This window comes from Salarias fasciatus, chromosome 20, assembly GCF_902148845.1.
Source record: "Salarias fasciatus chromosome 20, fSalaFa1.1, whole genome shotgun sequence".
NCBI lineage: Eukaryota > Metazoa > Chordata > Actinopteri > Blenniiformes > Blenniidae > Salarias > Salarias fasciatus.
In genome coordinates this window covers 30,555,577-30,581,896 of record NC_043764.1, presented here as the reverse complement: position 1 = coordinate 30,581,896, position 26,320 = coordinate 30,555,577, and the positions used below count along the sequence as shown (strand labels likewise).

The following is a 26,320-nucleotide window of genomic DNA, read 5'->3' as shown; positions in this document are numbered from 1 at the left end:
AAGGCACACATGATAAGACCACACAGTTTGGGAATACAGCGAGGGAGGGGGGAGGTTTGGCGGACGGGCTAAAAATCGAAGCTAGCAAACGTTGGACGGGGGAGTGTCCTGTGTGTGTGTGTGTCACCCTTCTTTTGCTAGGCTGAACTTTCCTCCCCTTCCCCACGACAGCAAACAGCAGGATTTTGGTGGTTTCCCTGAAAAGTTTCATCGATGCCTGTGGTTTGTTTTATTCTTTTTTTTTTTCCTCTCCTTCCATCCCGGGCGCTTCAGGGAAACTCGCGCCCTGGCGACCGCTTTGTTGTTCCTTTTGCCATTTGGAATAACACAACTCCTCACTCCATCACTCGGTACTTTTATGTAAATAAGGGAAACGTACAGCGCGTGGGCGCAGGGACAGACCGCGGGCTACGTTCGCTTCTCTCAGCTGACATTTTTCTTGAAAGCACTCTTGCTTTCAAGGCCTCAGTGTTATTCATTTACATACCTCGGTAGACAATTTCATCAAGCAGTTTAAAAGGGGTCATGCCATATGAAACAAGTTAGGAGGATATTCACAGTCTTAACACTCTCGGGTAGGGTTCTCGTGCAGTTTTTCGAGAGAACAATACGCTACTTTGTTAACCAAATGCATCCAAGCCCTCTTTCCTGAGGAAAGGTTACACAAGACAGTAAGAACAAGTTGGGGTGGGGGGTCAACGGCGTGGTGGAGGGCCGAGGGTGGGTTTAAAAGTCATAAAAAGCTTTGACATTCTTTTGAGTGACGGACACATATTTATGCAACAAACGCCTCCTCCCTAAACAAAGGGGAGATTGTGTAGCCCGGCAAATCAATTTCCCACTCCCACACACTCATCTCATTTCACACGAGGCCTTGATCCAGCCGCTGCTGTTGCCTGTAGCCTCAGCTGGCTGGCTGACCTATGGCATTGCTCTGTTCTGCTTTCGCAGCTCTCCCCAGTCACCTGAGAACCAAACTCTGCTTCCTGTCAATCTCTTTTGGTTTTTTTTTTTTTTTTGTTGTTTTTTCGTTATTTGTCAGGAAAAGAAAGTAACATTTCCTTTTTTTGTGAGAGAAAAAAAAAAGCCCCTGAATCAAACAGACATCTCTGATTTGATGTTGTCGTGTGGGTTGCTTTTCGCTTTTCGATTGGTGGAAAGAAACAAACGGGTGGCACAATGCCGCTGCCCCCGGATCTTCATACAGCTATAGGACAAAGTCAGAAAACCCCAACACAAGTCAGCAATTCAGCACTTCTGGTTCCCACATTCATTTTTCCTTCAGTTTTTGTTTGGATTTCAGAAATTAAGTTCATGCAAACTATAAAAACCCTCCTGATTTTTAAATTTTATCTCCATATATTTAAAAAGCCACACATAGCTTGTTAGCAACTTGCTAACATGTAGCTGGTTTAGATGCTAAAGTACTTTCCTCGTGTTTTTACTTCCATTATCACAAACTGCTCAAGCCTAAACTCGTAGAGTCATTATTGTATTTTTGACGACATGTTGCAAAAGAAGGGACAGACTCATGAGTTCGCCCGTGATCTTTGAAGCTGTTTGAGTAGATCGTCGTGAACGTGGCCGTCATGGGCTTTATGCTATAACACCACACTCAGACGGCCTTCACCAAAAGAATTTAAAAACTCTTGTCATTAATATAGCTTCTCAGATTACAGCATTTCAGCCAGTATAAAGACTGTCAAAACGGAGAAGTGTGTCAGCCTGTAGCTTTTCAAGCTTTCCCAGTTCACCATTTTGCGCTTTAAACCATCGAGCCAGTTAGAAAAACCTCATGAGCCAGCTTGTATTTTTTTTTAAAGCTGTTAAATATCCTAAACCATTGATTGCTAAGAAGTAGCTAATGATGACAGGCGCTGACGTGAAACTTGTGGCGACACACAGACTGACGCTGTTGTGTTTGAAGTGAATTTTAGAAAACAACTGCGACTTAACGTCTACATTCATCAGTTTGTGTAATTTCTGAGTTCATGCTAACAGGAGAGTTTCTTACTAGCATGTTAGAAAAGCTGCTTGCTAGCAAGTGGTTAGAGCCAGTTGGTCATTACTTCACTTTGATAGACTACTTATGTTTCAAGAAAGGATTCCTCTTTAAAAATTCTTTTAGTTACTAGTGATTTCAAAATGGTGGAAACACGAGAAGACGTGAGCCGTTTGAAGTCACATTAGCTTAGCCATGGAAGCGCTCAGGTCCTGTGACGGTGTTTTCATTTGGCTCAAGCCAAGTTTTGCTTTTCAAGTGCCAAAATGTGTCAAGATTTCCTTGAAACTTTTCAAAAGCTACTGGCCAGGGACTTCTTTCACTTTCTCGGGGTTTTTGCCGGAGGGAATCAGGGGGATGCTAACTTTGGGGTAAAGTCTAGAAAAATGCACCGTCCCCGCAGCCCTGGACTGGGGTCCTCACAGGTGCAGACTTCAAAATGCTGGCATTTTCAATGGTATTTCAGAAAGTGCACAAAGGAGTTTCATTCTACATTGGCTAAAGCACATTGACGACATGCCTTTGACATGAGAGTTACACACGGGTATGGTCACTGTACACCACAGCAGCTGCGCCGCTTCACTCAAAGGCAGGTTACACCACGAGTCCCCCCCCCCACCCCAAGAGAAGGCTCGCAGGCCTTCGCCCATCGTAGCACAGGAGCCGCGCCGCGTCGTCCAACACGGCAGAACATCACGGAGAGGCGACCCCCGCCTCTTTTTTAACTCTTTCACAATACATTAACTCACATGACACTTAGGAACAAAGAGTCAACCATCGAGTTTCAAACTGACAGTCATTTCTCAGATTCAGTAGTACAACACACAGTAGATGTTTGGGACAAATCTGGATCAAGGACAGACAGGAAAAGGTACAAAAATAAAAGAAGAATAAATCAATGAAAGAAAAACGCAGGAGGGGGAGAAATAAAGGAAAACCAATGAGAACACGTCCAAAGTTTTGTACCGGATCATCGACTTCAGCTTGACTGAACGGTATGTTTAAAGCCACAGTTGAGCAGGTCTCAGTGATATTTAAAAGAATAAGGTGTAACTGCCTCCTATTGGTAACAGCCCCGCCCCCTCGCATCTCACCTCCTTTTTGATAAGGTCATAAATGAGAAGAAGAAGAGCAAAGTCAACAATTACACTGGAAAAATATATGTATGTTTATATTCATATATATAGCTTCTTTAAAATCTATTTATACAGAATGTATATATAGTGTACTTATGGCCATCTTGGCAGAGAAATAAAGGCATCTGAAACAATCCACCGCACGGACACGCGCTCGATGCCGTGGTCGTCCCGGGACCAGACATTTGTTACATTGCAGAAAGAATCAGGAAAAAAAGTGAGTTCTCTTCTCTCTCTCTCTTGCTCTCTTTCTTTCTCTCCCTTTATCGCTCTCCTTTGTCGTCTCTTTTTTCTTCTCAGTGGCACTTTGTGCATCAAAAAATCAAAAATTAAAATCTAGAGTAAGGCTACAAGGGTGTGAATGTTTAGCTGATACAGGTTTGTCAAAGGAGGCCATCCTACAGGTATCCTCGAGGGTTGGATATGTCGCTGTGTGTGTGTGTGTGTGTGTGTGTGTGTGTGTGTGTGTGTGTGTGTGTGTGTGTTTTAGATCCGTTACAGTGGGACTAAAACACTGCTGGAATCGAGCTCTGTGGATGTACCGCCGCACAGATTGACAGGAGTGAGGGTACATCCCAGAGGAGTGTGGGTGAGCCAGTGCTGGCCGCTACAAAGCGCTTCGGAGAGGTAACATCTTTACAAACTCTTTTTTTTTTTCCTCCACCTGACAAAAGCAAACACACAAGAAAAGACCAGACAGCAACTAAACCGTGTTTGCTTTTGTTGGGTTTTTCTCTTTTTTTTCCTCGTACAATCAGCTGCTGGTTATTTGCAAATCAAACATTGTGTTTTTTTTTTTCTTTTTTAAATCGATTTTTGTGTCTTTTATTTAAATCTTCGCAGTGGATCTTTAAGACTACTCAACCGTCACATCACGCACATAAATAACAAAATAAATATACAGCCATATCAGTCCATTTCTTTCATATTAAATAAATAATAAATACATAATTTTTTTTTCCTCTTCTCAGCAGTTTGTGTGTTTGTGTGTGTGTGTCTGTCTGTGTGTGTGTTTTTAACAGAAACACAAATAAGTAACAAAAAAAATTGAGGAAAATAAGGAGGAAATAAAAAGTTTTTTTTTTGCTGCAAAATTATCAAAAAACATTTTTCTGTCTGTTATAAAACATCTTCACTTAAAAAGGTTTTTTTTTCTCTTAAATTACTCCAAAAACAAAATATGCCTCGTCTATATAGATTTTTTAAAATATTCAGCAAATTTCACCCATGACAATAATCAGTAAAGTTGCTTTTTTCTCGTGTGTGTGTGTGTGTTTGTGTGTGTGTGTGTGTGTGTGTGTTACAAAACAAAGTTAATAAATAGATTGCTTCAAATAAATAAACCTCAATAACAAAAATGGCAATAAGTTACAATTTAAAAGTTCACCAGTTTAAATAATTCATATATAACAATAATAATTATCGTACCACAAAACTATTCATTGAAATGAAGTGCAATTCCTATCTCCATAAATACTATTGATATGACTAACTGAATTGGAAATGTGTGCACACTATTACTATTAGCATTGCAGGTAAAAAAAAAACAAACAAAAAAACAAATGGTGGAGGATTCAGGGTTAATCTGCTGTTTTTCTTCCGTCGCCGCCTCGGCGGCGCGCCGCCACACGGCGCAGGCGCCTCGTATTGCTGCGTCGCCGTGGACGTTTTCTCTCTCCCCTCGTGCCGCCTCTCGAAGCGAGCCGGGCGAAGGGCGGCGAGCCGGGAAAAGCCCGCCCCCCGTCGCTCCGTCGCCGCGAGACGGGTAAACCTACAGCACATTAAGCCCCGCCCCCCCCTCACGGAGTTCGGAGTTCTTCTCCTCCGCCTGCCGGGGATCCCGTCCGCTTCCTCCGAATCCCAGCAGTGATGCATTTTGGTCCACGTCATTCTCCTCAAGCTGAGTGCTCCCTGGGTTGGTTTTCTTTAAGTTGCCATGTATTTAAAATAACCTGAATTCCCTTTTGTTTTTTTGAATGAATGTATTGTAGCGCTGCGCGGCCGCCGCTCCTCTGAGCGCCTCACACTTTGATGCCCTTCACCGCCTTGTTGATGCTCTCCAGCAGCGCCTTGTTCTCGGGGCTCTGGAAGCAGTCCTTGTTGGTGTACATGTCGGTCAGGGTGCTGACGTAGCTGTCGAAGTTCTGCTCGGTGATGGGCTCCTGCTGCGGGACGACAACCAGGCTCAGCTGGGGGGGCGCGGGGCCAGTGTGTGTGTGTGTGTGTGTGTGTGTGTGTTTGTGAGAGGCTCACCATGTGCGGCAGCCGGATGTTGGCCAGGCTGCGGATGAGGGCGCGGCTCAGGCCGGACAGCTCCATGAACAGAGCCTCGTTCTGCTCCTCAATCATCTTGTTCTCGTGCTCGATGTTCTTCAGGTTCTTCTCCATGGACGAGATCTGAAACCCAGAGACGGCCGTCATGGAACCGGGGAACGGTGGGATTTCTGCCCTGCAGAGTGAACCAGCGGCGGTCTGGTCCTTCGGCACACACCTGGGTCTGCAGGTTGACCATGTCGGCCTCCATCTCGTTGTTGGACTCGTTGAGGTCGCTGATCTCCTTGTTGAGCTGCTTGATGTCCTCGTCGTTGTTCAGAACTGCGGGGGAAGGAGCAGAGCGCGGGCGTGAGGTCGGGATTGGGCGTCCGGCGCCGTTCCGGTCCCGTGGCGCTGGCGGGCGGGCGGTCTCACCGTCTCCGGCTCTGAACTTGGTGCTCAGGTATTCCTCCGAGGGGAACTTGGCCTTCTTCTTGGCGTACAGAGCTCTGGGGCATCCCGAGAGGCTGCAGGCAGACACACAGAGCGCCGCCTTGCTCAACAGAACGTCGTCTACCGAGCGGCGGGCCTCGGAGTCGGTGGCCGGAATGTGAGCTGACCTGCGGTGCGTGAGGAAGCTGCCGTTGGCGTGCCCGGAGCCGTCGCAGCCCGGGGTGGGGCAGGTGGGCCCCTCTGTCTTGAAGGCCTTCCAGTTGAAGGGCGTGCCGTTCAGCAGGCCCTCCTTCTGCCGGCGGGCGGCCAGCGGGCAGCCGTAGGCACTGCGGTGCGTGGCGTACTTCCCGCTGATGTGGCCCAGGCTGTCGCAGCCCGGCACGGGGCATCTGCAGGCAGGACGGGGTCGAACGACCACAGAGGACAGAGAGAGAGAGAGAGAGAGAGAGAGAGGAGGCGCACAGGTCAGGCAGGCAGAACGCAAAGTCAGGCTCCTGCCTGAAAATGTCAAATTTATCCATCTCTGTTTTGTTTTCATGGCACTATTATAAAATCTTATCATCATGATAATTGACGATGCAGCTATCGGGGTTCAGAGCATGCCGTGAACGACAAAGAAGGTTTGACAGGATGGGCAAACCGAGAAACGAGAATATCAGGTCTGTTCGTGGTGGCGTTGAACTGATGTGTTTCTGGAGCAGCAGCACACATCAGCAGGACACACGCACACACACACACTCCACAGCGCTCGGGGAAGGGTTTCACGTTCGCTCATCCAGTCAAACGTTATTTGCCACTGACTCATAATTCGTTTTGTGTGCAAATGCAAAATGAAGCTCATGTATTTTTTCTCATGTACTCGTCTTCATTCTAGCATGAACTACATTCAGAATCAGTGTCTGTAGTAAGTGTATTTTCCCATCAGTAAGGACCTTACTGCTTGATTCAATCATGGGGGCAGGTTCCTCCCTCTGCATATGACTCACAGTGACTCTCTCTCTGGCTCGCTCTCCCTCTCCCTCTCATTCTCTCTGCCTCTCTCTTTATTGCATTTTACTTTTACCGTCAGTCATGCTAAAAGCAGACGTTATGGCTTTCTGAGCGGTACGAACTTTAAAAGCTCGGAGTCCTCCTGGTTGTCCTTGGTAGGAGTTTTAATTCCACTTTTCTTGGCACGCGGGCACCCAGAGAGACTGAAAACAGAAAGTATGGAGTTGATAACATAGGGTTGAAATAAAAAAGCTCTGGTGGAGAGAACATTATGAGGAAGAATCTTATTTTGGCGACAGGCTGAGTGAAAGGTGTGTGAGTATGTGCTTCCTGTCTACATCCAGTGAACTGTCACTAGGCCTCTCTGACTGTCTCTGTGTGTGTGAGGGTGGGTGAGGGTGCGTGCGTGGCTGTGTGTCTGTCTCTGTGTGTGTGTTTGAGGACATATGTGTGTGTGTCTGCGTGTGTCTGTGTGTGTGTATTCCTGTGTGGGTTACCTTCTGTGCGAGGCGTAGTTTCCTGTGATGTGACCCGAGCCGTCGCATCCTGGAGTGGGACATCTGAGGGGAAAACACACACACACACACACACACACCGCTATTATTAATACGAAAAGTCCGTTCTAAATCAGGCTGGCAGGTTTATTTATTCAGCATCAGATGAGCGTGTGATAATGCTGACGAGCTCGGCTGTGCTGATCTGATTTGCAAAAAATATGAAGATTTCATGAGATGACATTGATTCTCGCTCTCCTGGCGCAGTACGGCTAAAGATGCTGTCAGTCGTGGTGAAGTCAGAATATATTGCGGTGCTTTAGTTTCAACGTGTTAGAGGTGATTTGTGGCGTCATGGGGACAAACAGAAGCAGGGAACACACACTGCCCGTTAACGGTCTTGAACACAGGACTTGTCTTATACTCTCATCTAAAGAGACCTGACTGCCACTGGGGCTTCGTGGTGGCCGCCATCTTGGATGAGGACCCGACTTGCTGGCTTAATATTAGCATCACAGCACACCACAGTAATGAGGAAGTGGGAGAGTTAAAGCAAATCTGACACCATTCAACACAACATCTGTCTCTGAGAGAAGGAGCCTTTCTTACTAATGCAGGTAAAATGTAGTTTGCATGTCTGAAAACTGCAGGGATTTGTTTGTTTGTTTTGTTGCTTCCTGTGAACTCACTTTCACAACTTAGAACTTTCTTAATAACATGGACACAGGCTTGAGCCAGGAGAAGGAACTCTGTCTGCTTTAAACTTGAGCTTTCCAGGCGACTTGCTGCATAAACTCTGAGTGAAAAGCTTGATATTAGTTTCATTTCACTTTCACGAGAACTGATTGAAGTGGAAGCAAGCAGAAAAAAAAACCAGCGCTGTGACAGACGTGGCGGCGGCGGCGGCAACAAAGGAGCGTTAATGTCAGCAGGATGAAGCATTGTGACGGCGGCCGGCGTCAGGAGCAGCGAGAAGGCAGCGAAGGTGGAGGAGCAGACATACTTGAGTTCAGGGGTGTGGGCCGCCATGAGGGACCGAAGGCTCTTATCAGCGAGAGGACACCCAGACAGACTGAGAGAGAAAGAGAAAGGACGGGCAGAGGAGGAGGACGAGGAAGAGAGGGAAGCCGGGGGGATTGAAAGGAGAGAGGAGAAAGACATGAGTGAAGGGAAATCAAGAATGCAAGGCATACCAAGGTCATTTAGGAAGGAGAGGACAGACAGCAAGAAGTAAATTACTGATGCATATCAAAGTCAATGACGGTCTCTGCTGCCTCGGCTCACGCTACATTATTGCCTCTGGCATGTCGGGATCAAATAAAATATTTGAATTAGTCGCGGGGCTGAGCGGAGAGAGGCGACGCCGCGGCCGAGCGTACCTGCGGTGCGACGCGTAGTTCCCGGTGATGTGCCCGCTGCCGTCGCAGCCAGGTGTGGGACACCTGCAGAGGGAGGACACAGAGGACGGGTCAGAGCCCAGAGACAACTGACTTACGCTGTGGAGCACAAGCAGAAAACAGACAGCGGGCTCAGGAACGGGCAACAAACACACACTCAACACACTGGTTATCAGGAACACACACTCTAAACAACCTCAGCTCAGGGTGTTACATTACTGTTACATTACTGGTCAATGGAAAACTATGAAATATATTAAAAAGTAGTTTGTTTTAATTTAGCAATGAATGAAGTTTGAAGTGATGTAAGAAGCTGAAACACCCCGAGCTGTCCTCTCAAGGCAAATACAGAAACGACTGACGCAGTTCTCAGCAGAACTTTGACAATTAAGTGCCGATTTTAGAAAGTCAACTATAAAAATACATCTTTTTATCACTAGAATCACGGACTTTCAGTAACATTGGGTCTTATTTTAAGGTCGGACCTCTACTGTCCTGAGCTTTCAGGAAAACGTAAAGCTGGACTGAAGCTGCGCGCTCACTACTGCCACCTGCTGCACAGCGCTGTCATGACGTCCCTCCATACTTACGAGAGCAGCTCCTTCTTGGCGTCCTTGGGCTGAAACTTGACCTTGAAGCTGGGGGTGGTCACCTCGCCCGGGTACTTCCTGTCCTCCAGACAGTCCTGCATCATGTCGCAGTCCTCGGGGTCGGACGACACGTAGGACGGCGCCGTGAGCTCCATCTGAAGAAGAACCCACAGTCACCCACCAGCATCCTCGCACGCCGACCCGCCTCCCGCCGCGTGGCGTTCGCAGGCCAAGTTTGAATGTTTGTGTACAAGCCGAAAGAGTTTGCAGCACACAATCCACTTTTATTCTTCTGTAGACAAGTGATGTTTCCAATTGCAGACTGTCCTCATAAAAAATTAACATTCAAGGCCCTTTATATTTCTTTTGAAAAAGTTCAAAGGACTCAAAATTAGCATATGCCAAATCCAGGATGGTGCAATGCACCTGACACACCACCTCGGCTCCACAGTGCGGTGTTTTAACTGTACAGTAACTCTGAAAGCAATGAATAATGGAGCGAGAAGCAGGGGACAGGAAATAAGCGACGGGGATTAGACGAAGACAAAGTGATGTAAACAATTAAGAGTTTTGTCCTTCGGGGGGATTGCGCCTGTTGTTGTTTGTGCTGCGGTGTTTCCTGTGTGGCGGCGCCGCACTGACCTCCTCCGCTTCCTCCTCCCGCTGGCGGTTGGGTTTGGTGTAATCCAGCGGCCCCTCCCAGTCCTCCTGCTTGTACGCCAGCAGGTTGGGCGAAGTGACGCCGCTGCTGCCGCCGTGGTGCAGCGAGGAGGAGGACGACGGGTCCGGGGAGCGCACGCCCGGGCTGGCGCCCGACAGGCTGCCCTCCCGCTTGATGGGCTTCTTCATGCTCAGGTCCAGGGTGCCGTTCTCGTCCACCTCGATGTCCAATTCCTGGAGAGGAGACGCACGCGGAGGAAGTCAGAGGCGTGCATTGTGGGAAATTCCTACGAGCACCACTTTTCTAATTACTGCACCGATGAGAACTGATGAAACGTGGAAAAAAAAAAAAATCACTTGAATTCACTAATTGTCTTCCTCTGGAGAACGGCTGAGCAGCAAAGAGCTGCAGGACTGAATCATCACAAACAAATCAGCTTCTTCTTCACTTCACTTTGAACTGAGGTTGATTCATATTTGATTAAATGTAGAAAATTTTCATTTTCACGTTCCGTTAACTATTTCCCCCCTTAGGAACCACAAATGTAATAATTTCTTCCATGTACGTAATAAAGCCAGAATAACTTTCCAATAAGGGATTAAAATAGTGAAACAGTTTTTACAACTATAACAGAGAGTGTTGCGAATGTGACGTCCTCAGTACCCGCTTGTTTGTTTGTTTTACACTCTGAAAAAAAAAAACAAACTACTAAAAGGAGTTTCCACCTTAAGGATTTGTTCAAACAGTTTTTGTGACTTTTTCCTCATTTCTGAGACTGTCTAATAAATGTGTGTGAAAGTGTAAAATTTACCAAAATTACACACATTTCAAGAGTTTTGAGATAAAAAAAAATGTTGAAAAGGGATGGATGACTCACTGGAAAACACTGATTTCAGCTTGGATTCTTCATTTCTGTCAGAATTGTTTCGTTGATGTAACTTTTCTGAAAGAGTCTCTGTGTTGTGATGATTTTTCTGCGTCTTGGATCGTTTTACACCCAGTGGTCTGAGGCGAGTCCTGTGGTCTGAGCTCGACTGTGAGACAGGAAGTTCCTGATGTGGTTCTGCAGAAAGTCTCCTCTGAGTCTGGTTCTGCAGGTTTCTTCCTGTTCAAAATGATTTTTTTCACCTTCACCACTTGCATTGTTGGTATTTTTTATCAACATATTGGCTTTTATTTGACCTAAATAGTGTGTACTGGTGTTGATTTTAACATGTTATGAAACTGAAATAGAGCGTTGAAATAGCCGCTTTAGCAGCGCCGGGCGGATTTCACCGGGTGTGAAGGGTTAAACAGGCTCATCTCGGTGTGTTTGTTAAAGAAGACATTTCCTGAATCGTGACTAAACATCCCAAACATGAGGCGAACTTTCCAGAGGTGAAATGTTCTTCCTGTTTCCACCTCCACCGGCTCACGGGAGGAGAGAACTCGCCCCGGAGCGAGCGCCATCGCAGACGCACCGCGCTTCTCCACAACGCCGCGCATTCAGGTTCAGGAAAGCGCCACCTTCCCCGCTTCAGCGCGTTAGTCACGATATCTCAGGTGCCAGCGGCACCGGCGGCCGGATTCATCTGCGCGCCGCATTACGGCGCTGGCAGGTGAACAGAAACGCGGAGCGGAGACGAGCCGTGTTCTCCACATCCGTGTAAAATGGCGCTCACATGAGCTGGTCAAGGGCCAGGAAAATCAAAGGTTTCGGAGAGGGGGAGGGAGAAAAAAAACACAGGAGAACCGGGAACCGTTCCCAGAAATGTCTCCGGTTGATGAGTTCTGTGTTCCACTGTTTCAATATTGGATTTCAGCTCTGATTCCAGATCAGTCCCCGGCTGATCTGAAGGCCCCCGTTTGGATCGCCGCCCCGCCGAAACAACACCTTGCTCCGCTTAGCAGCCAGACATTCAGTCTCACTTTTTATCTTCTTAAACCATGTCGGGGAATCGAAAAAATGATGAAGCAGTCACTTTCTTTCCTCTGCGAGGGAAGAAAACCTTTTAAAAATCACAATATGGGGGAAAGTGGCGCTCCAATTACACCTCCTGCGCACAGAGAGCGGGAAGGGCGAGCGAGGGACGGATGGAGGGAGAGAGGGAGAGGAAGATAAAAGAGAGCAAAAAGAGACGCAAAGAGAAAATGAAAGACGGAGTGGCGGGGGTGGAGAAGGAGCGCAGTAGATCCGTCCGGCAGATAATGAAAAAAGGCTACCTGGTGGAAAAGTAATCCAGGGAACTGGCAGTCAGCCAAATTCAATAACAACATGAGGAGTGTGTGGGATGGAGGGATGAAACGATGAAAGACGATGGGAGAGGTGATGCAACTGAATCTCAACACCGTCCTGTTGCTGTAAGCCAGCGCCTCCTGATGATATATTCATGCCGAGCGAGGGGGGGACGAAAAAAAAAAAAAAAAAAAGGAAAGGGGGGAGGAGGAGCGGGGGGAGGAGGAGCGGGGGGGGGGAGGAGGGGGGGGGCACACCCACCGCTATCCCCTCTCATCTCCCAGCTGTGGCCTGTTTCATCAGCACCACAATCAGCTAATAGTCTCTTTCTCCGCGTGCCACGGAGAGACGCGCCGGGCGACGGTTTACAATCAGAAAATCAGCCGGACCTGGCGGGGCGGGCGACGGCTCCATCACCTTGCTCTGCGGTTTGGTGCTGAGGTTCTCGGGCTTCTCCCAGCAGCGCGTGGACAGGTTGAGGATGGCGGTGGCCGCCATGTGAGCAGCTTCGGCGTCGTGCGAGTAGTCGTAGGCCAGGGAGGAGCTCTTCCCGTACTCGTGCAGGCTGAGGCTGGGCGACGACGACTTGGGGAATGAGGGCTTAGCTGCAGAGGACGGACGGGTTTAATGCAAATTATTCTCCCAAAACAAAAGAAGAAATGGAGAAAAGTCATGTTAACATAGCAACAGTTCTGTGGTTTGCTGGGGGAGGTGCTTCTACTTTGACTACACGAGCCCCGCCCACTTGCCACTGGTGGGTGTGTCTGTTCAAAAGGGGGGCGTGTCACTTCCTGCTATCAGTGCGATCCAATAGAATCCAATATAATCCAAGACAGAATGAATGACACTCAACAAACTCAAAATCTACAGGAAGTCTTTTTTCTTTTACTTAGCTGTGATGTTAGCGTCACCTGCGACTCAGTGCTAACACGGCGTACAGCTAACACTGCCACAACTGAAAACAGGACTGAAAAGTCAGACTCAGCCGGTCTTACTTTTGAAGGCTTTGGGTGAGGTTTCGCTGGTGAGCATCTTTGGAGCAAGCGTGCGCTTCCCGAACACTTGGGCGTCGAAGCTTGCATAATCGAAGGACACCTTGGAGTACTTCTCCAGCTCCTTGGCCAGGTTGGCGCGGGGCGTGGACGGCGCCATGTTGGGCCGGTAGCTGCCGTACTGGGGCACCTCCAGCTGCTTCACGAAGCACATGGGCCTGCGGAGGGGATTACAGACAGGAGACGCCGCGGAAAGTCAAAGAGATGAGCCAAGATGGGCAATAAAAGAGGATTGATGCAATAAAGAGACACCGAATGCTCACGCCGATAGCAGGAGAAAAGAGAGAGTGAAAGAATGAGTGGAGAGTGAAATAGAGAGAGTAAAGATAGGGGCAACGGTGTACTTAGCAGGAGTGCAGCAGGATTAAAAGCTCTCTTATCAGCAGAGGGCACATTTGCATGTTGTACAGCATGGAATTTATGAGCTTTAAGCCCTCTCGTTTTCCTGGAGAGCCCGGGCTTTTGTCAGACCTGTTGGCGTAAATCCACTGATAGACCACAGAGAGGCAGAGAGAGAGGAAGAGCAGAGGAGGAGGAGGAGGAGGAGGAGGAGGAGGAGGAGGACAGGCCCAGAGACGAAGGGGACGAGCTAATAAAGGAGGCAGACAGAGGGGAGTGACCTTTCTTATTTTTTTACACTTTTGCACTCCCTGCCCTCATTTTAAATTTGTACGATCGTCCGATCCGGAGCAGCATGACTCGCTCTTCTGAGCGTTTGGCTCCGTCAGCTCTCCGCCTGTTCAGCTGACTCCTGGACGTGTTTCTGACTGCATGTCAGGCCAACGTGGCTGAAGTCACATGATGCGCGCTAAATTATGCTAACGGAATGAAGCTTCAGAGCAGGAGTGACCCGCAGGTTTACCACGTAAAGCTGAGTTAGCATTAGCATGATATTCAGTGTGGGTAATTATTATACACTTCTTTACAGTAAAAATTAGTTATTTTTATCAAATCATTGTCCGTATATTTAAGCTATGATATTTTCACAGCAGCATTCAGACGTTATTGTTACTGATGATATCTCCCTGCTTTTGTTTTTAAGAGGAAAGAGGTTGGTGAACCCCACAAATGGTGGTTGTGTCAAACTGGCCCGTTGATGGAGAAATAACAAGACACTGAATCTTATTAACTACACTTCAGAGAAACTGACCAACACCAACCATCGAGAAAACAAAGTTACACTGATTTCTGTCGACATCTGCAGAAAAGACGGCTCCACTTCGCTGCTAATCCTCGTTGGCAGCTAGACGCACATCGATCCCGGTCAGGATACGGTATGTGTGGAGGATTTAAGTTGTTTACTCAGTTCAAACTAACTAAACTGTGTCAGAACTGATGAAAGTGCAGAGTCAGAAACGTCTGACAGACGAGTCGGGGGAAGCCTCTGAGCACACGGCCGTTTTTCCGCCTGTTGTCGACTCGCCGCTCCCCGGTTTGAGCGTTTTTACCCTCGATGGCCGACGTGCTGCCGATTCTTTCATCATTCTGATGCTCGATTTCAAACACTTGCCACATTTTCGAATCATCCGATGATTAGAAACAAATTTCTCATTCTTGAAAGATGCATATTAACTCGTCATCAACGGGGAAGTTACAGTGAAAGACACTTTAAAAGTTTAACTTAAACCATTTTTGACCTGAACGGACCCTGTGCTGCTCAGTCTGGAGGAAAACCAGAGCGTTAACGTTCTGTCCTCATGTCCTTCTGTCCTCATGTCCTCCTGTCCTTCTGTCCTCGCCACAACAGAACTCGAACTTGGCGAGCCGCTCTGCTGCAGGGAGAAACTTTCCAGCACTGATCACAGGCGTTTTCTATTAATTCAACATGGATTCCATTAGAAGACGGATCGCACGAGGAATTCTTCGGCCGCACATCCAACAGACAACCGAGCTCATTTGAATAACAATCTGAGAAAAGAAAACAAAGCCGGCCTTATTATGTTTTAATCCTCGATGCTTTGTCCGACCACTGATGAGCTTTTCCTCTAGGAAAGCAATTATTTTTCCCTGTCCCCCTGCAATGCCCCTATAACTTGCATAATTAGCTTATCGGTGGCATTATTAATTAAAATACCAACGAGGAAGAGCGTGGACTTAGCATAATACCGACGTCTGTCTGGTGTTAATTATCATTCTTGTGGCCGTGGCGGCGGCGCCCGGCCGGTCGGGTGGAGATGAGAGCAGATAGAGAGATCTCAGTGTTCCAGGTGACCGTCGAGACGAGGCCGCCGGGCGCCGAGCCGCTCATTATGGAGACCGCTCACAGGGTGGCTCCGCCCCTCATGGTCGACGCTCAGATCAAGGTCATGGCGGTCTGTGGTGGAAAACACATCCTGGCACGGCGTCAGGTCCGTCCCTTCCCTGGTTCGGACTCTTGCGCTCCTGGATGTAGAGTTCCTGACCCTCTCTGGGTTCCTCACCATGTTAATAAACCAGGGTTTCTGTCCAGATCTGAGCTGTTCAGAGCAAAGACGGACCAGCTGATGCTCTTTCAGCTGTGATTTTACAGTCCTGGGCCAGACCCTGACCTCTGTGGCTTGTAAGCTAGCGACATTAGCATGGGGAGGCGATCAGCTGGTCGGAGGTGAGGCACATGGTCCAGACTCTCCTTCCTCCTGGGTCTGCGGCTGATGTTCTGGAAGGCGTTGGGAGGAACTGACCTCAGGTTTACCTGCTAGTTAGTCCTCTTGTTTACTAAAGGCAGCACGCAGTAAGCTAGCTTCCTGTTGACCTGCTGTTGAATTTAGACATTTTACTGTCATGTACTCCAGACCGGGGGCCAGAGGCTCTCTCTAACAAGGTTCTACTTAATGTAGAATAGCACATGATTGTATTTTTCACACACAGAGCACATGAAGCTGTTGTTTCCCGGACCACCCACCTCAGCACTCGGTCGTTGGGGCTCCCCTTGAGGTGCTCGGCGCCCGGCTGGGAGAGGTGCTGCTTGTCGTGGCTCTTGGACAGCTTCTCTGCAGCGGCGATGGGGCACCCGGAGAGGCTGGTGGGGGGGGGGGGGGGGGGGGGGGGGGGGGGGGGACGGGCGGAAAGAAAGCAAAGGAAAGGAGCTGAATAGTGAAAGGCGTGCATGCTGCTGACTGCAGAGGTCCACATCACTCTGATGCACGCTGACACATTTGCTGTCCTGCATATATGAATGTACAAGCTTGCAAATACACAGAGGGGGGAGCGCCACGCGCTCACCTGCAGAACCTCACGCAGAGGAACAATGGAAACGAGCGCGGCGCCGTCCGGCGCGTGAGTAATTACCTGCGGTGTGTGTTGCGGTTGCTGTTGACGTGGCCCTGACCGGTGCAGCCGGGAGTCGGACACTTCAGCACATTTTCATGCATGGCCAGAACTGCGGAGAAGACACACAATCACACATTGAGGGAAAATCCACAATCTCATTTAAATAATTGAAAACACTCTTTATTCCAAAGACTGCCTGCGCACTCCTGCGCTCGGATGGAAGCCTGTACTCCTTTTTTGCATTTATTTCATAAATATTTCCACTCCCCTCCTCTCTCCACATGGCAGCAGCTGTCTGTTTCAAAGAAAAAAACCTGCTAATAATAGTTATTAGTCTCTTTGGATGAGTGAACCAAACAGACATGAGCTTTCTGTCACCGCATAACCTCGCCCTCCGAATCCTCATGACAAAAGTCAAGATTTTTGTGCCTGATTTTCATTTCGTCTCATGAAAACAAGAAAGGAACGAGCACTAGCCCTGGACTGAAAGGCGTCTCCTGACGTCTGAAGGGTGGCGGAGGTTCCTGAAGCCCTCCTCAGACTGTCTCAGGCACACACTGTATCACTCTACCTACATTTAAGTCAATATTGTAACCACAAAAACTGGTATTTGCATTGTTTTAGGTAACTCAGAACCGTTTACCAGTAGAACACTTTGACACACTTTTAAAGAGAAACGATCGGTTGGAAACCGAATGGTGGTTTCTCAAACCAATCCTGAGTAAAAACATTATTTTCAATAAACCATAAACTAGAGTAATAAGCCATAAAAACACTAGCGTGAGCTGCCTAAATTGACTTGTTTGGGTCATTTAGATTTAATGCTGATGGTCATCACAGCAGCACATCATGTTGCATGCATATTATTTTGCTGTTCTAAGCAGCAGAGGCAAAAAAAAAAAAAAACAAAACAAAAAAAACAACAAAAAACAAAAAGAAAATCAAGCGAGCGCTCACTCTCGGGGGGGATCCTGTCCTTGTGCGGACAGCCCGACAGGCTGCGGTGGTGAGGGTACAGGCCGGTCACGTGGCCTGTCCCGTCGCAGCCCGGCGTGGGGCATTTTATCTCCCTCTTCTCGGGCCGGCTGCTCTCTGGGTTCGAGGAGGGAGGAGGGGCGGAGGGTTGAGAGGACGGAGACGGGAAGGTGAGACGAACAAGGGGGACAAAAGCAAGTGGTTAAAGCCCTCAGACGTTGTGCTCCGCCGAGCATGAAATCTAGACATTTTTCAGACAACTGTACAAAAGCAACACCATCTGTATCCCCTCCTCATGCCTTATGTATCCCTGGAAATGCACCGCGCGTTTAATGCATCGCTCCAAATGTGATCTGTGTGTTTCTGTTCATGCCTTTAGGACCGAAACAATTTATGGAATGATCAGGTAGGCATCAGGTAGTTAACAGATTGTAAAGTCACTCTCACAATGCTCAATAATTCTATTTTTTAAAATGAATGAAAAAAAAAATAACACTAAAAAATGTGAAGGTACACCATGAGGAAAATGACATGACGGTGTAACTGACAGAGACTATCGTGGGCCCGCTCCTCCCTGCCGCCGGTGGAGGTCGGCCACCCAGCTCCAGTGGTGTCGGAGGAAAGGGGGGGAACGGCGCGAGAGGACGGCGCGATGCTCTGTTGGCCTTCAAATTGAATGTTAACGAGACATGCATCTCCTAATTAGCGTGGAGCAGAACGGGGACGTCACGGGTGGGGGGGGGGGGGGGGGGGGGGGGGGGGGGGGGGGGGGGGGGGGGACAGGGCAGCACGGGCAGCCATGTAATCACACTTGTTGCTATACTGTGAGGAGCATGACGAGCGGGCAGCGCGCCAGCTGCCAAATACAAGGCTTTCCAACACATGCAGCACGTAAACAAACACTCCGGCGACCCGCACACCTCCTCTCCCGCTCCCCCTTTTCACGGAAGTCTATTCAGCTGGAAGCACTTCATTCCCATCACAATAGAAAAGGGAGGATCTAAACAGAGCTCCGTGACTCATCGCTGTTTATTTGGTACACTGTGTTTATTTGTGCGCTCCAAACATCAAGTTCAGGACATGACAACTCGCGCTGCTTTAGCACATCATTTTCTGTACTCTTTCCTACAATTGGCCAATTGCTGACTCTTCCCCGCTGCTTTCCACTCATATTATTAAGGCAGAACAGTCTTCCTGCCTTCTTGCAGTGTGTTGAAACACTCGGTCTGACCTGTAGGATGAATGTACCGTCAGGCTGAACCCAGGGAGCGATCAGCTGCTCGTTCGCTAACAAAGACTCACAGAGCCTCGGATTCTCATTTCTGGAGTCCATTTCTTTCTATCTGTGCCTTACCACAGCTCAGACCTGCGACTGACGGGACGAAGAGAGCTGATTCCACGAAATAAAACCCATCTGCAAAACATGTTCAGCCTTGAAAATAAAGAAATGACTTTGGCTGAATTTATGAAATTGAATCACTATGATTAAAAACTGTTGAATCTTCCTAAAATCAGTTTTTAGCAGTTCAGCTATTCCAGCAATTTGTGATATATTAAACAATTTAACTGTTTGTAGCTCTTTTAGCTATTTGAAACAATGAAAAATGCTTCAACAGTTTTACTTTAGATGTTTTAGTCCTTTTAGCCCTATCTTTTAGCCATTTCAGCCACATGTTTTACATTATAAAGTCACATTTGGCAAGTTGAGCTATTTCAGTATCATTTCACGCCATCTATCAAAGAAACGGGAAAACCTGTATTGTGAAAAGCATTTCCACATTGAATACAGCTTTCTGTTTGGAAGCTCACCTGCAGAGACCACAGGCAGGTAAGAGGCTTACACACTCCTGTCCGACGGCTGACTGCTGAAACAAGTTCAACGGATTCTCAGTTCCATCTAATGCCGAGTTAATGAAGAAAACGAGGTTGCTAATATGTGATCAGTCCAGACTGGAAGCCGTCGGGGGCATGGCGTTAGTCTTCTCTGGATCCTCGCTAATCATTTATTAATCTACGTGTGTAATCCACATGGAGTGAAAGCAATGCAGACACTCAGACACAACTCTCTCTGCAATTTACTCCACAATCCTTCGTGCCACTCGGGTCACTCACTGAGCTCCTCACTTTGTCTCAAAGACTTAGAGATACAAGCTAAGCTAACGCTAACCGTAGATTCACAGTATCTCCTAATTCTAAAGAGTATCAGAGAGGAATTATTTAAATGAAGTTTGAAAACGAGATATATTAGTTAGTATAAAATCCTGTTGCAGGTGATAAAAGAGCAACCTGTTGTGGCTGAAGGTCTGATCCAGCTGCTAAGAGGCACTCGAGCACCAGCACAATGCGAGACCGTCTCAGTTCCCGCTCCTCGCGCTGGCCTTACCTTTGCTGAAGTAGCTCTTGCGGATGATGTCCAGGTGCTTGGGCCGGTCCTCCATGGTGAAGTAGCGCTGGTGGTGTATATCTGGGGCGCGGAGCAGCTCCCGGGGCCCGGCCGGCTTCACCTGCTCGGCCTTCAGGGCGATGGCCTGCTCCAGGAGGCCCAGGTTCCCCCGGGTCATGTCGAACATCTCCGACTCGTCGGTGACGGTGGAGCGCTGCGACAGGCTGTCCTCGTCGTCCCGCTCGTCGTCCCCGTCCATGTTGTCGTAGTCTTTCTCCTCGGACTTCTCGGAGCAGACCTCGATGATGTCGGTGGAGGCGGACGACGAGGGCTTGTGCAGGCTGTAGCTGCCGCTCCTGGGGAGGGAGAAGAACTCCTCCAGCGGGCTGGCCCGGTGCGAGCCGAAGCTCAGCGGGGGGCTGGCCTTGAAGCCGTGGAGCGAGGCCGCTCGCAGAGAGTCCAGCTTGTGGAGGGGACTGGTTCTGTGGGGGGTGTAGTCCTCTGGAGGGCTGGCCCTGTGGTCCTCCGTCTTGATGTGTGTTCCCTGAGCGGCTGCGATGCTGGTGATGGTGCGGACGGCGGTTGGCACGTCAGAAATGGTCGGAATATGCTCCCTGTGCTCCTCTTCATCTTCCTCCTCCTCCTCCTCCTCCTCCTCTGCTGCTGTTTCTGCCTCTGAAACGGCTAAATGTTCCTCCTCTTCCATAACATCTTCACCTTTGATCTCCTCGCCGTGGACACTCTGGGCGGGATAGTCTGGGTAGGCGGAGTCTGGATGCCCTCCCTGCTGGTAGTCGACGTCGGCTGCCTCCTCCGGCAGAACGGGCGACTCCTCCAGCACTTGAACTCTGTGCGCCTCCTCCTCCTCCTCCTCCTCCTCCTCCTCCTCTTCCCCCTCATCCACGTCCCCCTCCTGCTCGTCCTTCACTCCTTCACCCTGCTCGGTGGCGATATCCTCCTCAGTCTCCATGGCAACAGGCAGCTGAATGGCCTCCGTCGGAGCATTGTTGTTGTTGTTGGTGTTGTTGTTGGGGACCCTGCCCAGGTGAAGCAGGGAATTGGCCACGTCTTCCGCGCTCTCTGAGGGCGAGCGGCAGTCCTCCGGGGCCGGAGCCGCCGCCTCCCGCTCGGGCTCGACGATCACACACTCCTCCTCTGCGGAACAAAGACGGAGAGGTCAGAGCGCCGACACGCCGGGGAGAGTGAGTCACGCCGGTCACGCCATAGCAGGTCGAGCCGCCGTCAGCAGTATCTTCAGAGCATCACCTTTCTGCCTGCTAAGTCGTTCGCCGTGAACTCTCAATGAAATAAAAATAACCCGCTGAAATCGATCTGTGGATGAAAAGCAGGAAGGAGCTGGAGAGGAAGTGTGGTGTGTACCGCTCTGTGGAACACTTCTGACACGTTCAAGGACCTTCTGCTACTTCTACTTTGTTGTCTCGCAGATTCAAAGCTTCTCAAGCTGTTGTTGCTTTTTGACAACATTAACAGGGAGAAAAGCGACTTTTCTGAAACTCACAATATGAAGCGGGAGCTGTAGGCTTGACAGAAAAACAATAAGTGGCCTGACGTGTAAACTACAGCGTTTCCCTGAGATTCAGAGAAGTCTGGTTGTCTCCAGACGAGGTTGTCCTGTAAGCTGGGCCTCTCCGGCTTTGCCGTCCAGGGCGGACTCTGTCTTCACACACTGTGAGCTGCTATCAGCCCCAAAACTACACAATCCTCCAGACTATCCACACACTGAACGACATCTTTCATCTACAGACTGGTTCAACTTTCGTGAAGCTTTACCTTCACTGAAGTGAAACTGAGATATTTTACCATTTCATGGAAAAGCTGATTTTAAATGATTTGCCATGAAATTCAAAATGTGCTGGTTTCTTCTTTGAAATTTAAACATCTCATTTTAGACATCTCAAGTGTTGTTTATGGTTCATGAGATTAGGAAAATCTTGGGAATATTCAGCTTTTAATTCAGCTTCAGCGTGGCGTGGCATGGCTGGATTCAATAAACAGGATGAGTAACTAGAAAATAAATCAAAATTCGTAACAAATCCCCCAGTTTTAAAAACCAAACTGTCTCCAATAAAGAGAAGAGTTTGAAGAGGTTCACAGTTTAACTGGAGGGTGCTTTTGAGTTGCATTGTGGGAAGTGAGGCTGACCACTCGCACCTTCCTCAGCTGCAGATTTCTCCTCCTCCCCGTCCTTCACTGGTGACTCCTCCTCTTGGCCGTTCATCTGTTCGTCCTCTGTCGCCTCCTCCTCCTTCTTCTTCTCCTCCTTCTCCTCTACAGCAGCGTCCCTCCCCCCTTCCTCCTCCTCCTCCTCCTCCTCCGCCTCCTTGGCCTCCTGCTCTTTCCCTGCATCCTTGTCTCCGTCGCCCTCGGCCTCGCTGCTGGCGTCGCTCTCGGCGCTGAAGCCCTCGTCCAGAGCCAGCTTCAGCGGGTGGGACTTGCGCTTGGAGGCGGGTCGCTCGGACTCCTGCTCCTGCTCCTGCTCCTGCTCGGCCTCCGCCTCCTCCAGGCGGCGCTTCCTTGCGATGGGGCAGCCCAGAATGCTTGTGGGGGAGGGAGGAGAGGAGAGAATCAGGATTACCGAGTCACTGAAAGCAACACGGACACTCGAGGGGAAAGGTGGAGACAGAGGACGGGAGCTCGTTCAGCATGTGGCCTGAGGGGGGCGCCAAACCCGCTCGCTCATACATCACAACCAATCCTGGCCAATTGAGTGGAACGTTTAATGAACAACTTATATGGAGAGGCGGGCGGCGAGGCAGCAGAGGGTGAAATCCAATAAACTCCCTCTTACTCTCACCTGGGAGACGCCGGGGGAGACGAGCCACGATCTATAAACAAAGTACATCTGAAATTGCACGCTGAACAAATACACATGTAAACAGATAGCTAATATCTGCCCCTCAATAAAGGAGTCACAAGCCAGCGAGCGGCCCCGAGTCTCCCCGGGTCTCTGAGGGCGACGCAAACACACCCGGACGGAGGGAGGCCTGGAGAAATCACATTTCACTGCTGCCCACTAAATGTTTATTATTTAGGAGGCTGGATTTACAGGCTGTGAGAGCACACACACACACACACACACACACACACACACACACACACACACGCACACACACACACACACACACACACACGCACACACACACACACACACACACACACACGCACACACACACACACACACACACACGCACACACACCCTCAGCTCCTCTCGGTGGAACAGGATTATTCAGAAGGATGCGGTGAGAGCAGCCGTATTCCCAAGTCTGATTTGGAAAGCATCAATGGTAAAAGTCAAAAAGTCACTGGTGTTCCTCAGAAGCAGTCGACACAGCAAAGAATCGTGAAGGAGTCACACTGGATCGTTGTGACTGAATGGTATAAGATCCAGAGGCTCATATCATTCGGTTTTGTCGTCCTGAAGTGAGTTTAACGTCAGCATTTTTGGGTTAATATGTGAAGTGAAGCAGCAGATTGTAATAAGCAGGAAGTGGTTGATGTGATCCTGTTGCTGAAGACCTGAAATCTTTAGTACAAGAGGTGAAACATGCAAAAACATGCAACACAAAGTGGAAAAAAATCATGTCTTAAAGAACAGACTGTGCATTTAAGCTTCCTTTAATATGAAAAAAATGACTCTGCGTGACATGTACCGCGTAAGATCACTTCAGAAATGCCTCATTTTGCTCTTTAAGAAGTTCTGAGATGTTGTGTTTAATAGATACCAGAAGAGAGCGCAGTGTTTAACCAAGCTGCGTCCAGAGATCCGAGTCGTCATGAGGATCGTTACACTCAGGTTCGATCTGTAGTCTGTGTCTCGGCCGCAAGCTACAACTCAGACTCACTGCCATGGAAACATTTAACTGAACTCCTCATTTACAGACATTCACAGGCTTTTTTATTTTCATCTTTCAATGTTTTGTAGTGTTTAAGGTGCAGGTCAGACTATCAAACTGTTCTTCCTCTAACTCTGCAGCATCGTGCTTCTATCTGTGATTCTATCTGAACCTTGACCTTCAAGAGGCCAAGCTGTGTTCTGAAGACTGAATGTTTGTCTTTAGTCGTCTGGTTCTGGCTTGAGGAGTCCAGCTCTCTCCTAAAGAGCTCGGGTCTGATTTAAGGAAGCACTTCTCCGTGGCTTTTGTCTTTGAGAGGACGTTAAAGGGTTAAGGTGAAATCACCAGCTGTCGCCTCTCGCTTCAGGATCGCAGATACCAGAGTGGTATTGATCTTTCTCATCTGTCTCTCGCCATGAAACCAAATAAGTGCATTGCCCGTAACACTAAACTTTTTGTTTTTTATAAAAAAAAAAAAAAAAAAGTAGAAGGAAAGAAAAGCAGGAAGCAGATGCAGTGGTTCAGAGAGGACGAGGAGGACGGACGGACAGGCAGAGAGGACGGACAGGAAAGGGGGGTGGGTTCATTTCATCTGGGTCTCTTTTAAATCTGCCCTACCTTCTGTGCCGTGAGTATCTCCCACTGATATGGCCGGAGCCATTGCATCCAGGGGTGGGGCAGCTGGATGGGATGGATGGATGGAGGTTAGAGATATGCTTAAAGACACGGGTGCACTTCTTTTTTTAGTCCCTGTGCAGCGGCGGCAGCAGGCAGTAAAGAAAGCAAACAGAGGTCAAATTGAGACAAACAAAGCAAAGCAGAGACGTGCACACTGAGCCGACCTCACGCATGCACGGACACACACGCACACGCACAGGCCCCGCCCACTCCCAGCGCACAAACACGATGCATGTGAATGCAGGTGGCATCAGGCTGGGGGGGAAACATAATATTGCATGTCGTACATCAACCCTGGCCTATATCCTGTTACTGTGAGAGATAGGGATCAGACCAGGCCCGCTGTAATTTCCCCTGCTCGGCTCGGCTCGCTCCGCTAGCCATCATCATCATCATCCTCACCGTCCCCCTCTCTCTCTCTCTCTCTCTCTCTCTCTTTGATTCAGGTTGCTATGACCCCTCAGGATGGCTCATTTCAATTCTCATTAACTTCCCCCAGCAATCGCCCTTTATTACTCCAATTATACTTATTATTAATTTCACTTATTAAAAAATGCTGAATTAGCATTTTAAATGAGACGCTCCCTGGTTTCCGCTCTGTGTGTGTGTGTGTGAGTGTGTAAGTGTGTGTGTGTGTTCTTTTTTTCCCTCTCCTTTCCTAATCCTGAAGCTTTTTTTGGAGAGCAGATCAATGCTCTGAGGTGAAGTGTGACAAAATGAGAGGGGATGAAAATATCATTTAGAAAGTGAGAGGAGAGCGAGGAGGGGGGAGGGGGGAGGGGGAAGGGGAGGGAAAAAAATCAACACCCCCATCCTCTCTCTTTTATCCTTCGATCGGATGGCGAAAAGATCATATTCCCTCTTTCATAGCATCTACTGTACGTGTTCATGGCGGGAAGTGGGGGAAGGCTGTGAGAGATCAATAGCAGCCTGTTGGAGGCTCTGACCACTGGTGAGAAGTGCTGATGGTGGGAAATACACACAAAAAATAGTAATTATAATATAGAGCATCATCTGAAGAAGCACCCATAGAGAGTGCAGCGAGGAGGAGGAGGAGGAGGAGGAAGAGGGGGGCGCTCAGTGGTGCACATAAAAGAACTTTATGAAAGGGATTTGCACAAAGATGAAGGTGTTTCCTTACCTCAGCTCTTGTCCTACGAGCTCAATGGGAACTGGGGGGGGGGGGGAGGGAGGAGAACAAAGGTGAGTGACTGCTCAGAACGCCACGCCGCTCAAAAAGAAACTCAGATCAATAAATCACAAATGTGCATGAAACCCGGCGAGGATCCTCACGCGCCGCTGACAAGCAACATTACAGCCCCACGCCGACACACTGCGCCCACAAACACACACGGGAAGGCCTAAATAGGCCAAACAATCACACGCATTCATTACTATTAATTAAATCACTCTCACATTTTACTTTTTTCTTTTTTTCATAATTGGAGAGATGAAATTAAAAAGGAGTGAAAAAGTGCCTCCATCAGTGGAAACGCCGCACTGTTCTTTGCAGGGGCGACTTATAGTAATTGCCTCTCGCACATAAAGCGAGCGCGCAGCTCTCAGGCCATCGATCGGGAGTTTGAGCGATAGAATGAGTTTGTGAGAAATATCCTTTTTTTCATCCACAGCGAAAATGAGAAAACAATACAATCCTGCAGGATTCAGCGCGCTGGCTGATACCACATGCATTAATCACATGTCAGAGGCAGCACGCGCACCAGGACACGCCGCAAAGTAAACACACACACAGGCATCACCAGTGCATGTGTGTGTGTGTGTGTGTGTGTGTGTGTGTGTGTGTGTGCGTGTGTGCGCAGCATCTCAGTTTCTCAGTCTTTCATCATGCAGTTAGAGTGACTGGACGCCTTCTTGCGCTCTGAACGCCCTGTGAACTGTTGCACTGCTGTCTCGCTTCTAAACATCAAACACACACG

At 48.7% G+C, this 26,320-nt stretch overlaps 1 protein-coding gene and 1 long non-coding RNA gene across 2 annotated transcripts in view; one reads left to right on the top strand and one right to left on the bottom strand.

The window, feature by feature from the left end:
• On the top strand, positions 1 to 26,320 carry LOC115407548 (uncharacterized). The gene is made up of 3 exons (XR_003933639.1): positions 1 to 112; positions 20,853 to 20,865; positions 26,147 to 26,320. It is a non-coding gene; the product is annotated as an uncharacterized LOC115407548 (long non-coding RNA).
• The window catches only part of myt1b (myelin transcription factor 1b), a 30,114-nt gene continuing 8,857 nt past the window's right edge, over positions 5,064 to 26,320 (bottom strand). Inside the window, exons 3-22 of the mRNA XM_030117922.1 lie at positions 25,525 to 25,555; positions 24,324 to 24,386; positions 22,023 to 22,408; positions 19,851 to 21,005; positions 17,450 to 17,584; positions 16,511 to 16,601; positions 16,125 to 16,241; positions 13,187 to 13,401; positions 12,609 to 12,796; positions 9,958 to 10,209; positions 9,316 to 9,470; positions 8,708 to 8,770; positions 8,332 to 8,400; positions 7,332 to 7,394; positions 6,957 to 7,037; positions 6,012 to 6,233; positions 5,827 to 5,918; positions 5,630 to 5,733; positions 5,392 to 5,535; positions 5,064 to 5,300 (exon numbers count right to left, since the gene is read on the bottom strand). Of these exons, the coding sequence (XP_029973782.1) occupies positions 5,160 to 5,300; positions 5,392 to 5,535; positions 5,630 to 5,733; positions 5,827 to 5,918; positions 6,012 to 6,233; positions 6,957 to 7,037; positions 7,332 to 7,394; positions 8,332 to 8,400; positions 8,708 to 8,770; positions 9,316 to 9,470; positions 9,958 to 10,209; positions 12,609 to 12,796; positions 13,187 to 13,401; positions 16,125 to 16,241; positions 16,511 to 16,601; positions 17,450 to 17,584; positions 19,851 to 21,005; positions 22,023 to 22,408; positions 24,324 to 24,386; positions 25,525 to 25,555 (3,767 nt within the window). The 3' untranslated portion in view covers positions 5,064 to 5,159. The remainder of the gene's footprint in view (positions 5,301 to 5,391; positions 5,536 to 5,629; positions 5,734 to 5,826; positions 5,919 to 6,011; positions 6,234 to 6,956; positions 7,038 to 7,331; positions 7,395 to 8,331; positions 8,401 to 8,707; positions 8,771 to 9,315; positions 9,471 to 9,957; positions 10,210 to 12,608; positions 12,797 to 13,186; positions 13,402 to 16,124; positions 16,242 to 16,510; positions 16,602 to 17,449; positions 17,585 to 19,850; positions 21,006 to 22,022; positions 22,409 to 24,323; positions 24,387 to 25,524; positions 25,556 to 26,320) is intronic.